Source organism: Camelina sativa, chromosome 20 (genome assembly GCF_000633955.1).
Source record: "Camelina sativa cultivar DH55 chromosome 20, Cs, whole genome shotgun sequence".
Taxonomy (NCBI): Eukaryota; Viridiplantae; Streptophyta; class Magnoliopsida; order Brassicales; family Brassicaceae; genus Camelina; species Camelina sativa.
Genome location: NC_025704.1, coordinates 3,145,227 through 3,158,101, shown reverse-complemented (window position 1 = coordinate 3,158,101; position 12,875 = coordinate 3,145,227). Strand labels below are relative to the sequence as shown.

General features: G+C 35.8%; 2 protein-coding genes and 1 non-coding gene across 5 annotated transcripts; 1 reads left to right on the top strand and 2 right to left on the bottom strand.

The window, feature by feature from the left end:
* TRNAA-AGC lies at positions 2,638–2,710 on the top strand. The gene has a single exon. It is a non-coding gene; the product is annotated as a tRNA-Ala (tRNA).
* Positions 2,917–5,420, bottom strand: LOC104768976 (F-box protein At5g07670). Of its 3 annotated transcripts, none has more exons than XM_010493083.2 (3): positions 4,090–5,420; positions 3,557–3,721; positions 2,917–3,359 (listed from the first exon to the last, which is right to left on the bottom strand). In XM_010493083.2, exons 1-3 carry the CDS (start codon positions 5,094–5,096, stop codon positions 3,092–3,094), a joined length of 1,440 nt encoding a protein of 479 aa, XP_010491385.1. In that variant the 5' UTR covers positions 5,097–5,420; the 3' UTR covers positions 2,917–3,091. The 3 variants fall into 3 exon arrangements, with proteins under 3 accessions (XP_010491385.1, XP_010491386.1, XP_019097997.1); XM_010493084.2 differs by having other exon boundaries at positions 3,557–4,068; positions 4,425–5,419; XM_019242452.1 differs by having other exon boundaries at positions 3,557–4,078; positions 4,447–5,419.
* LOC104768975 (structural maintenance of chromosomes protein 6A) lies at positions 5,474–12,560 on the bottom strand. Its single transcript, XM_010493082.2, has 27 exons — positions 12,369–12,560; positions 11,968–12,207; positions 11,754–11,809; positions 11,561–11,647; positions 11,156–11,476; positions 10,692–10,811; positions 10,306–10,440; positions 10,114–10,190; positions 9,936–10,011; positions 9,745–9,819; positions 9,536–9,640; positions 9,206–9,375; positions 9,000–9,102; positions 8,781–8,893; positions 8,318–8,519; positions 8,026–8,157; positions 7,831–7,945; positions 7,629–7,714; positions 7,456–7,551; positions 7,180–7,316; positions 6,980–7,082; positions 6,803–6,882; positions 6,613–6,691; positions 6,464–6,521; positions 6,044–6,141; positions 5,829–5,923; positions 5,474–5,737 (listed from the first exon to the last, which is right to left on the bottom strand). Exons 1-27 carry the CDS (start codon positions 12,520–12,522, stop codon positions 5,680–5,682), a joined length of 3,171 nt encoding a protein of 1,056 aa, XP_010491384.1. The 5' UTR covers positions 12,523–12,560; the 3' UTR covers positions 5,474–5,679.

Sequence of the window (12,875 nt, the reverse complement as noted above, 5' to 3'; positions counted from 1 at the left end):
AAAGTTTAATTTAACATTCTATTTCTTATATTGGAATTGTTTTTTTCTAAAGATGTTTAAAGTATTGAGTCCATTAGCCTATTAGACATTTTTTGGTTAGGTAACATTTTATGTGATAATATCATTATACTTCTTCAAAAGTTAAATAACATGAAAAATATATAATATTAGTATAAATCTACCAATAATACTCATCCTAGTAACAAAAATGTGAAAAGAAAAAGAAGAACTCTTAAATAATCTACATCCATTAATGGCATCTACAAACTGTGACTTTTTTTTTTTATCAATGATTAAACTCCATCTGCATGTTTATGAGATTGCTTTAATTATATATACTCATGGCAACGTTAAAGCTATATTGGTATCTCTATGATTTACCTATGCCTTGTGTTTTGTATAATTAGAATACATGTAGACATAGGCACATAGCTACATTAAAAGTGGCCATATTGGTGGTATGTATGGTTTTTCCTATCCAAGCAAATGACATAATGCATAAGGCATCAAGGTGAATCAGTGCTTCCACTAAACACTAAATTTCTTTTAATTTTAACTATAAATTCCAAAGGTACGTACTAGTTCTACTTAGTGACCTAGTATATACCCTCAATGAAAGAATATCTTTGTTTAATTAAACCAGATATTAGGTGACAAATGAGAATGCAGTTTCGACGAAAATACAAACACTATCCCACTTATCGTCTATTTCGACATAGCTAGTAAAAAACGGGGAAAATATACTATTAGGAACAACTTTGAAAGTTATTTTACTATAAAATAATTTACCTCCGTTAAAGGTAAGTACCTATCGTAATAGATCTCCTTTCTTTCTAAATTAGTGATATTCCCTATGATCTTAAAGAAAAACTCTTATATTAATCTTCTTCCAAATTCAAAGCCAGCAGTAATGACAAATTTTGTTTGTCAAGATAGAGGATCAGATAACGAATAAACTAATATAAAAATCGTAGGGGTGAGCAAAGAACTGATCCAATAAGATTTGGTCGTCTAATAAATTAAAATTCTAATTATAGAAAATGTTGCAAATTAGGTTAGTAGGAAAGCGACTAATATTTCTATTTAAGGAAATAGTTCTAATAAGACAAGACCACGTGTGTGGCTGTTTCTCGAGCAATCCCAAAATCTTACGGTCATTAGCATAGTCAACTTGTGCACATCTGCCACGTTATGCCGAGTTTAATCAAACCATGGCGAGTTTAGGTGCCAGCTATTCACCAATTATAAATAAACACGCGTCTTGGTTGAAAGCTAACTACGTATTTATCAATGAAGCAATAGTTGACCTTGCTGGCTAAGCACTGGTCTCGAGTTACGTGGCGGTGCCTTAGTGGCTATTAAAAACACTATCTTTTTTTTTTAGGTGCATTCCTTCGAACGCACAGATAATAAAATTAATGGGGCCGTACAAGAGGACAAAAAATTTGGCCCTAATACGTGAGATGTGAAGTGAAGAACGAGATGGAAAAAGGGCAAAAAAACTAATACAACGAAGTTCGATTAGACCAATTCCTCTATGCACCTTGTACATTGATATTAAAAAAAAAAAAAACAAAGTTTAATCATTCAGTCGTTTCGTTATAGTTAAGCAAGTTTTTTTTTTTGTTTATGTGCTAATTCAAAGAAAAAAAGTCGTAAGAAATAGAGTTCTTTTGTACAGAAGCAAATTGTATATAAGATATATTGTTCTTATCAAGCGAGATTAAAATATGTTGGTTGGAAGAAAACGTTTTGTTCTTCTACAACATCGAATTTGAATAATGTGCTATATATATATGTTATGTCCCCGGTTCGGAAAATGTTTTGTCTATGATTATGCAGGTTAAGAAAGAGAAAAGAACATTGTGATCACTATGTCTATGTGTAATCCTTTTCTTCTTAAACTATATATAGTAGACCTTTAAAATTTAATAAAAATAAATTAACTTATGTTAGAGGATATAACCGAATCATGGATTCTGAATTATGACTGGCCTTAACACACGAAGTTGAACTTAGTTCACTTTTTTTTTAGAAATTAATTTTGTTACTTATAATCACAACATGTTCAATTAATCAAATACTCATGACAAGAAAAATAAAAATTGAGAACAATGTTGTCCGGTATTCACAATTTCACATGCACACATTGCAATATGTAGTAAACAACAATAATTAGTTGAGCCAGAACCCTTATTTTTTTATTTCATAATTAAAACTGCACAGTGTGTATATTATTTTTGCCAAAAAATGAGATTCACATAGAATGTGGAACAAAGCCGGCCCATGTGAGATTTATGGTGTAAAACGAAAAAAAAAGAGAGATAAATATGTATGTATATATGGATGAACCTAAACCACTTAAGAAAACCTAATTCAAGTTGTAACAGTTTTATATTGTTTACTGGCCTAATTAGGCAATAACTGGACATCACATGTACACTTTTCTCAGTTGGGGAACACACACACATATCAATATATTGAGTTTTATCTATTTTTGTGCTGCAGAAGTTCAGAATGGTATATTAACGAATTAAAATCTGGAATGGGAACAAAAAAAATCTGCAATGGGAAACAAAAAGGCAAAAAAAGAGATTGGCAGAGATATATAGGTTTCTACTAAATAGATTACCAAATGGGGATGTAGCTCAGATGGTAGAGCGCTCGCTTAGCATGCGAGAGGTACGGGGATCGATACCCCGCATCTCCATATTTCTTTCTCTTTTCTCATTTTTTTCTATTTTTTTGTTTTACTTTAAATTATGGTTGATTTCTTGAGCATGAAAACAGCTCTAAATACGAGTAAGAATGATCTATTGATTAATTTTTGTGATGAGCTTTTTATATCTTCACAGTTTTTTACTCTGCAAAAAATCTACTCAATCAGTAGTTACTAGTATCTTTGCAAAGGGAAAGTAAGGTAAAGTTGTGAACCTGTAGCTATGAATCTCTGATTACAAACATAGAATGGATTTTTAAAAAGTAGAATTTACAGTAATTGCTACAAATTGTTCAACGAGAAGTAACAAAGAAAGGGAACCTAAGAAACTTTCAAAAAAAACATTAAAGAGAGTTAGGCAGTAGTAAACTTTCATGTTTTCTTGAAAAATTTCCCACCTTTACCACCAATTCCGGTCTCTGTAAGGCTTGAAGAGAGATGCGATCTGGTGTCTGGTCTCCACTGCAATTCCACTAAAGCTGAGAACAGAGCTGACAGCGACGGAGAGACTTCTGAATCTTTTATGTTCTTGCACGAAACCACTTTCAGATGTTCTAACTCGTGCCAATGTAGAATCACTGATTCTAGACCTGATGTTGTTAACAATGAGCATCCTTCCAGATACAGTAGCTTCACTCTCCTGCAAGCCCAACAGACAATGAAATTACCAAAACGATTCATACTTTTAATATCGACAAGATCTAATGGATTTACTACTACTAGCAGCAATGAAATTGGCTAACGGCTGCAACTTAAAAGATCACATTGTTCCTAGAGATTCATATGGTGCTATCAAACATCAAAAGCAGAAAAAGGGAATATAAAGTTTTGTAGTACCCGAAAGCCGTAGCCAAGCTGAAGATATCATCATCCAATCCCCAACAATCTTGGAAAACAATCTCTCTCGCCGCTTCACATATCTTAAACAGAGCCTTTACGGTATTCTTATCTCTTAACTGACACTTCTCCAACTGCAAACGCTCGAGAGCAGGACAACAACAACTCAACTCCTCATCTGGATCATTATCAATCTTTTTACAAGACACGAGTCTCAGCGTCTTGAGATTCTCACAATAACGAAGCCCTCCAAGCCAACCCGACTCCATCTTGTGATCACAAACAGTGAGTTCCTCAAGCATTTGACAACATTCACCTATTTCTTTAATCCCATCAAACCCTCCCTCACATCCAACAAGCTCAAGCTTCACCAGTCTCTTGCAACCTTGAGCCAAAATCATCAAACCGATATCCGAAACCAAAGAGTGATACAAACCATCAACATTCACAACCAATCTCAAGATCTGCAGATTCTCAAACGCACCAATGCCGAGCAAAACACTATCAGAACACTTGTGCAACNACAACAACAACTTAAGCACTCATCTGGATCATTATCGATCTTTTTACAAGACACGAGTTTCAGCGTCTTGAGATTCTCACAATAACGAAGCCCTTCAAGCCAACCCGACTCCATCTTGTGATCACAAACAGTAAGTTCCTCAAGCATTTGACAACATTGGCCTATTTCTTTAATCCCATCAAACCCTCCCTCACATCCAACAAGCTCAAGCTTCACCAGTCTCTTGCACCCTTGAGCCAAAATCATAAGACCGATATCCGAAACCAGAGAGTGATACAAATCATCAACATTCACAACCAATTTCAAGATCTGCAGATTCTCAAACGCACCAATGCCAAGCAAAACACTATCAGAACACTTGTGCAATTCGAGTTCTTGCAACATGGAACACTCTTCAGCTACATTCAACAACCCTAGTTCACTAGTATTGGTCACAACTAGTTTCCTGAGATTAGAGCAGCCACCAGCAAGGGCTTTGAGCCCTCTATCAACTACCTCAACAGACAACAGATTCTCCTCGAAGAAACTCCAACTCTGATAAGACCCTACATCAACAGTAAACGAAACTATCCTGTGGTTAACTAAAATACCTGAATTTGGCGGCGAAATCAAACACCCACTGACCAAATCAACAGTATCCAGATTGGGAAACCTCGAGATCAGCCGACCAGACGCTAGAAACCCCCAATCAGATAACCTAAGAGATCTTACAAGACGACCATGGAGTTTAAACCATCTCTTGCAAACCAAGGAGAGATTTTTCCGGTGAGATTTAGGGATTTTTTCAATGATTCTGATGAGAATGAGGTCAGGTAAGAGAAGCGTGAAATCAGGAGGGAGTAGGGTTTTGGATTTGGAGATTGGAGTTGGAGGGGTCAAAGACTGAAACTTTGCGGCGAAATCAAGCGGAGAAGAAGTCAATAAATGGTGATGGTTAACCCAAAGTTCAGACCAGCTCGCTCGTCGCTTCTTCAATGGTGAAACTGGACTGTTCTCCTTCTTCCCTCTATAAGACATCACTTCTTCACATTCTTCTTCTTCTCCGCCTCCTTCCTTGAAAGCAACGTTCTTGAAGGGTTTTTCTCGGGAAAAAAAAGGTTTGGTTTTTATTTTCCCGAGAAAAAAAGAAAAGCTTTTTAACGGATTTGTGCAATTAAAATGGAAAGTTTGAAGCTTTTGCGAAACGGGAACTTGCAATCACTCACAGAGAAGAAAAAGAATTTTGTTTTTAGGGATTTTAAGATTTTTTTGGTTTAAGAAAGAAGAAAATAAAAATATTATTTTTGTTTTTGTGTCTCTCTTTAAACGAAAGATTCGGTCTCTCTTTTTGTTTTTCTGGAAACTGTTTAGATTTGTAGGAATAATGTACAAACGGTCTCAATTGAACAGTGAAGAAAGGAGAAAATTTAAAACCTGTCACTCTCAATCTTTTCGTCCACTAAGATCATAATCATTATATCTATCTGTTTACAGATACTGACAAAAGAGAAACATCCAAGAAATTGATTTAGGATTACAAGATTTGCCGATTTACTCATTAGTACAATTAAGTTATTGAGGATTTTACAAAAAAAGAAAGAGAGGTTCTTCTTTCTTTGGCTCAAGAACGAGGAGCAGCTAGTTGTTGCTTCTTTACCATCTCGTGTGACTTCACCATACTGTTGTTACAAAGATGGATTATTGTTACTACATGGTTTCACTTTGTTTTGTATTTTGATCTAAACGGAACTAAGTAAAGTGGAAAGTTACCTGATATCATGAGGAGTGATGAATATCCACTGTGAACCTTTCTCTATTGCAAAATCAACCAATGTGTCTAAGCTGATTTTCCTGCTAACTGCGTCCTGAGATTTGCAGAAACCGAACCGTTTTTAACTGCTTTATTTCTATGTAAGGTGTTTGATATTTGTTTTAGCAGCTTTGACAATAGAGTGTATGTCATGATGTAAGAAGATGATTCTTACCATAAATACATCAAATTCGTCCATTGCTCGAATTGGGGCTTCAGTCATCCTGTGAAGAGCTAATGCAAAGCATAAAGTCGAGAAAGACCGTTCCCCACCTGAATTTTACGACAAGAGGATTAACTAACTTTGAAGCTGGCTAGAACAACTGATAATTTTCAACTAATAAGGTTATACTCTCAATGGAGAATTAGCTTCCAGAGATTTAGCAATAAGAAAGTCAGAAATAGGACAACAACAAAGAGGCCAATAGCAAACAAAGGTTGAGACGATGTTAGATTCTTTGATTTAAGTTTCATGTTTCAAGGGCTTTGATACTTAAATCTCATCCATTGAGCCTTTTACTGCCCACCCTTGTTCTAATGTTTCGAATGTAGGATTTTATGTCCCAATTCATTCAAATCTAGAGTAGAAAAGCACCTGAAAGTCCTCTTGTGTCTCGAACAGCACTGTTTGTTGCATCTTGAGGCATCTTAACCTGTTGAAGAAAGAAATGCAACCAACACAGTTAATTAATGTCATAATATGGACACATCAGATGCAAAACGTAGCATTATGGCTCCAATTACCTCTAGGGACAAAGTTTTGTCTGGATAAGAGACCATGATTTGTCCACTGATACCTTTTTTACTTAAGTTAGAGTTGAATCTGCTTTGATGATCAGCAATCAAGGAAAGTAGCATATGAAAATCACATAACTAAAGTGAGAACTATAAATTATCCAATGTTATTGGTAATAATGGGCAAAAAAATTCGTACTGCCAAGTTAACTGGCGCTTCAGATGAGATTTATTTAATTGGAGCTTGCTCTGCCGTGAACCTACCACATCTCTGCAGACCTGATTAAACAGTAATGCACACATTAAACGAATTAGGATATGCATATTGAAATTTTGGATAAGGAAGATATATCTATAAACAATTGCAAGGTTTAACCTTGAGCTTTTCTCGAAAGCTTTTGTAAATTTTGCTTTTCTTCCTAATCTTCTGTTCTTTTTCATCGTGCATAATCCTGAGGTCATCGATTGATTCAGAATACCTGTATCAACAAAAGATATAAGCATGCAACCTTAACAGGCATTCAACAGGAAATTTCCGTATGTAGGAACAATCACAAGGCATATAAATTTACGCACTTGGCATTCTCTCGGCTCAGCCTATGATTTATTTTGTTAATCTGAGCACTAAGCTGCAAAGGAGTGGCCCCATCCCAAGGGCCCAAAGCTCTTATCTCACTCTCAGGACAAATGATTGAGGCCTTCTCATTATTTTCCTGAAATTGCAGCAGTTGAACGAAGCATATATATAAAAAATGAATCCAAGAGCAATAAGTAACTTGCACTGCTCATTTTGATATTTCTGTCCTTTTTCGTTTATATTACTAGCGGAATTTCATAATTGCTTATTCTAACCTGCCGCTTCGTTTCAAGATCCTGATATAAAACTTCAGCCTGTTTGATATCGGGTAAGACCTTGTCCTTCATAAGAATCTCATAATGGTTCTTCTCCTGAAACAGAATCACAATTAAGTTCTAAGTGTAAGTGCAAAACAAGTAAAGAACCAAACTCTTAAAAGAAGGCGCACCGTTTCTGCGTATTGGAGTTTTTCTTCTATCTCCTTTAGCTCGTTCTCTGCTTTCTCAAGAGATTCAATTTCACCCTTGGCTGACTCTGCATATACATTTTAGCTTGAACTATATTAAAGCAAATTTGGCTGTAAATTAAAGATGGTTAATCTTTCTAGGATTAACACAGATCCAAGAAAAATCAATGTATCGACAACATACCACATAAGTTTTCATATGAAGCTTTAAGTTCATTAGCCTTTAATTCAGCTTCATCCAAACCGTCTTGAAACTTTTCCAGCAAGGATTCTTTCTCCTTTATCTCTTCTCGGAATCTCTGAGAAATACAAAGAGCGCAATCAAGAATGATGCTACGGGAATATTGACAATCAAACAGTTTCAACCAATATAACAAACCATGCTTTCTAGATGAAGCTCATCAACACTTGATGTAGGTGATGCTTTGGTTTCAGAAGCGACTGATTTTTTCAGATCCTGCATTTCAAGTTCCTTCCTCGTCAAATCTTTCTCTAGTTGGGTGCGTTGCTTCTGTACATTGACCCAAAAAAATGCAAACTTAAGCTTTGCGGAAAGAAGCGAAATGTATCAGTTAAAGACAGTTTAAAGTTGGGCACATTAATTTGACATGACCAGTTCAGTGCATTAAACAATGGATACATCTAAAGTGACACTAGTAATGTTACACTACCTTCAGTCCGCGCATTTTAGATTCAAGACCCTCGAGATTCATTTCTGCCTCCCTCTTTTGTCCCCTGCATTCTTGTATGTCCCTTTGTTCTTTTGAGGCCTCTATTTCAAGATCTTTGATTTGGTCATCGAAAGAAGCACACAATCGAGTAGTCCTTCGAGGATGAGGAGGAAGCGTAGTCTGAACAGGTCCACGGGAAAACCTAAGAAAAGAATAGGTTGAATACTGTTACGTTGGCGCAGATCTTCCTCTATAGTTGAAATCAATATAACTACATAGCTTTTTCCACTAATCACGCCAATAACTCAGTGAAATCGTCAGAAGTGGGTTCTAGTGGTAGTTCTCATTTTACAAATTTGTAGACACGTGATATGTCAGTATCCCTCCATTTATAATTTGAACTAAATATATGTGTTTGGCTCTCTAAAAGATTTGTTCTCGCCATTTTTAACTGGCAACTTACATTCTGTATCCATCTATAGTGAAAACATCCTTCAGATTCAAGAGCCTTCTCTCAAAGGCAATGGTCTTGCCAACCTCATAATTTTCTGCAAGCACTTGCCTCTCGACACCACTCTGGAAATATCCAGAAACCAAAGCTTAATGAATACTACTATACAGAGGTTGGAAGGTGAAAAGTTAGTAATATACTAATGTAGAGAATATCTGTAAGTAAGATTACCATATCCACCAAGACATTAAGAACAGTATTATTCTCAGAGTGCAAGACAGAGAGAATAGTTGGGTGTTCTGTTTGAGGAATCATGTGCCTTGGTATACTTAACCTGCATAAACAATAATAACCATGGCGTTTGCAATATAACTAAATCTATCCATTCATCAAAGCAGAACATAAACAAAAATATTGGAAAGTGACTTTCAGATTACCTTGGTCTTGAAAAGTCATAGATGATAATCTTCAGATTGTTATAATTTGCTTCCTTTCCACAGTGTCGCAAAGTAACTAAATCTTTATGATCGTTCACAATAAAGGCATTCAGGAGGTTGCCAAGAGCTTGTTCAACTGCAGAAGCCCATCTATTACCATTGACCAATGTCTGTAGAAAACCAAAATTAGAAAAATTCACACTAAAACAGCAGAGATTGTTATCATAACACTTGAAAATGTCAGCTTTTCTTTACGCCATGCATGGTCCATACGAGAAAACATGTTATTCTTTGTGCAAAGATGTGTGGAAGGGAATAACAGAAACTTACCACATGAGCACCAATCGGACCAATGGGTGGCTTATTAAATCTGCGGTGATGTCTCTCAATAGCCCGCAAGAGATTAATGACTCTGTCCCCTCCAAATGCGGTAACCTAGCAAGAGAAATTATCCAACTAATCCTCAAGATCATCATCCTCTAAGAGAATAGAAATAACATATAAAGCCTGCAAGCAGATCCATGTAATTGGATAAGCACCTTATTTGTTTGATGTTTCTTCAGATCATTGATCTGTGTGTTTATGCTTCTTTGCTTCTTTTCATGGTCTCTAATCTAGAAACCAAAGAGCCAAAAATAGTTGAATATAAGTAACTTTAAATGGCTACAACAAAAAGGTGACACTATCTAAAACAACAACACAAATAAGAGACAGGGTAAGACTAAGATACCATAGCCTCTATGTGTTCCTTCTCTTGCCCTCCAGCTAATGCCTTTTCTATTACCACGTTCTCCTCCTCTTTCAAACTAAAATTGTAATATATTTAATCCATGCTTAGCCAACAAAAAAAAGAAGAAGAAGATAGTGAAAAGGGATAGCTGAAGAAAAAAATCAAAAAACATAATGACCTGGAAAGCAATGATTCAGCCTTCTCAACCTCTAGCTTCAATAGATTCAGTTTTTCTTCAATTTCGGATTGTTCAGCCTGCATCATTAGCAGCCAGTAAAACGTCTATACACTCACACTAAACTACTCCTCAATCACCATATCAAAGACTGAGCATAAAACTAAAAGGATCTTAGTTTGCGAAAAGGTGGACCTGTGTGCTTCTTGTAGTCATTTCATTAATATCTCCAATCTGTCGTTCAAGCCTCCTAACAAGATCCTTAATCTTCTGAATGTTGTTGCACTTATGTTGGAATTCTTCTTCTAAAGCGATCTTCTCTCTTGCAGCCTGTTTCAAATTGTATGTCAAGTACACACAGATGCGAAAAGTATCTAAACAAGCGTAATTTTAAAACTACACTATGAGAACATTCTATTAACGAGGTCAAGAGCAGTTCCTATCAGAGTCATGCAATCCCAATATATCAATAAGAAAAAATATTTGATAAATCCATTCACATGTTTCTCTCGTTTTCCTAACTGCTCAATAAGAAAATATAGTTTGTAAGATAATTCTTTAAAAACTAATTTTTAACATACCATCTTCACTGATTGCCGCAAACATTCTATCTCTCTCTTCATCGCAGTCGATTCATCCATCAGGCAAGCAACTTGAGCTTTCTTCTCGGTCAAACTTACCCTTAAAGATTCCACCTCACCCTAAATAAAAGCTCAGTTGTAATCAACTTCATGATGAAGGATTCAAGTGATATGATAAGGTATCATTGATGCCACAAATCGAGTATTTAAGTGTATAAGCAAATATACATTTTAGAAACTCAACCTCACTTAAATAAAGAGAACACAAGGGGTAATCCGTATGACCCTATAAGAATCTTTTAGGGGAGAACTAACCTCAAGCTTCAAGATTCTTTATTGAATACAACTAATAAACCTCAGTGTTATAGTATCCAAGAGAAGTTTAGACAGGTCATGCACACCCTGCATATTTCTGATTGTGCATAGCAGTTTAAATGTGAGGTAATAAGAACATATTTACTTACCAGTTTCTGATCAATTCTATTTTGACAAGTAGGCACTCGTTCTTTGAGTTTGACGATCTTCTCAGTCTGTTCCTTGAGCTGCCTATCCACATCATATACCCATGACCAAGCTAGTTTCTTTTTCAAATGCAGCAACTGTTGGGTTATTTCTTCAAATTGCTCCATATTCTTGATCTTTTGAAGCAACTCACTGATCTCCTTTTCTATTGGTTGTATGGTCTTCTCCATCTCATCCAGAAGAGCATTTGCAGATTCCAACTTTGTGTCAATACTTTGAAGAAGTTCATCGACTTGCTGAAGAAGGGTTGCTTTATAAAAGAACTGCAGAACAAAAAAAAAAAAAGCTTTCAGCAAAACTATCAACAAAATTAACTTCACCACATGCTGATTTACAAAGATATATACCTGGAATTTATCTTTGTCATTTCCAGAATTTAAAAACTCCCTGCTCTTTTCTTGACTCATGATCACACAGGGATTCTCAACATCAATCTAGCCAAAAAAAAAAAAAAGCATAACGCAGATGCAAGCAATGAATACCACAAATATAACATATATGCTCATACTTGTAAACTTGAATCAAAGAGCAAAAGCTCACATTATAATGTTCAACAAGTTCCCGTAGCTCCTCCCGTCGGCTAGATATTTTTCTTCCTGCACAACACAATTCAGAAGATTTACACATGACACACAGTAAGACTTGAGACATAACAAGTAAGAAGATATACAATGACAATCAATAGCGAGAACAAGATGTATATAAGGCAAATCAAGCAGAAGCACAGACTAGAAAGACAGAAACTTTAATCAACCTTGATGATCCTTGAGAACCGTTAAACTAGTGGAATCAGATATCCTGCGTTCAACAGTCAGGGTATCACCATATATCTCAGGCTTAAAAGCATCCCCTCCTTGGTTTCTCAGTTCAACATGAACAAGAGCATAGCTGCATCCAGTTTTTATGAAATCTTGCAGCGAAGTGGCGCGCTGAGTACCTTTGGCTCGACATCCAAAGGCAACACGTAGCGCAGTCAGTATTGCACTCTTACCACCTGGTTTGAGCACGAACCAAAATAACTCAAAGCTAAAAAAAAGATCCGTCCTTTACCGAAAATTACAGTAACCCAGCTCGAGAAAACGAAGCCACAAGCCAATTTTTTAAATTTTAAAGCAATAAAAAAAGCCCAATTTGGAAAAAAAAAAAAAAACTTACTTCCGTTTTGACCAGTGATGAAATTAACAGAGTCGCCAAACTCAATCTCGAGATTATCGTGGCACATAAAATTCTCAAGGCGTATCCTAACGATTGTACCGGAGCTAGGTCGTTGATCCTTGAAAGAATCGCCATGTTCATGTTCCTCATCCATCTCTCTGTGGCTTTCTAGGGTTTTCGCAGTCTCTAGCATCGAAGGATGTGTACACTAATAGATGTTCAATGCGCGGGAACAAAATAAACACGTGTGATATTTTAATTGGTTACAAAGTACCTTTGGACCTTTGGACATTATCAAATACACTCCAAATGATTTATTTTACCCACTATGAAATTATCGATTCAATTGAATAAATAAATAAAAAAGAGTAATTTTTCTACTTTTATTGCAAATNTTTTTTTTTTTTTTTTTTTTTTTTTTTTTTTTTTTTAGGATTTTGATTCCACACCGTCAATTCTTCTTTGACCAATGAAGTACATATAACCAAATTTCTCAAGAAGAAAAAT

Excerpts from the sequence above, each read along its gene's own strand:
- LOC104768976 (XM_010493084.2), bottom strand. The coding sequence starts at position 5,096 with ATGTCTTATAGAGGGAAGAAGGAGAACAGTCCAGTTTCACCATTGAAG. Across the intron at positions 3,360-3,556 it reads AGCTTGGCTACGGCTTTCGG|GAGAGTGAAGCTACTGTATC; the intron begins GTACTACAAAAC and ends TTGGGCTTGCAG.
- LOC104768975 (XM_010493082.2), bottom strand. The coding sequence starts at position 12,522 with ATGGATGAGGAACATGAACATGGCGATTCTTTCAAGGATCAACGACCT. Across the intron at positions 8,894-8,999 it reads TTAATGTCTTGGTGGATATG|AGTGGTGTCGAGAGGCAAGT; the intron begins GTAATCTTACTT and ends GGATATTTCCAG. Across the intron at positions 6,692-6,802 it reads AAGCGCCAGTTAACTTGGCA|ATTCAACTCTAACTTAAGTA; the intron begins GTACGAATTTTT and ends TCATCAAAGCAG.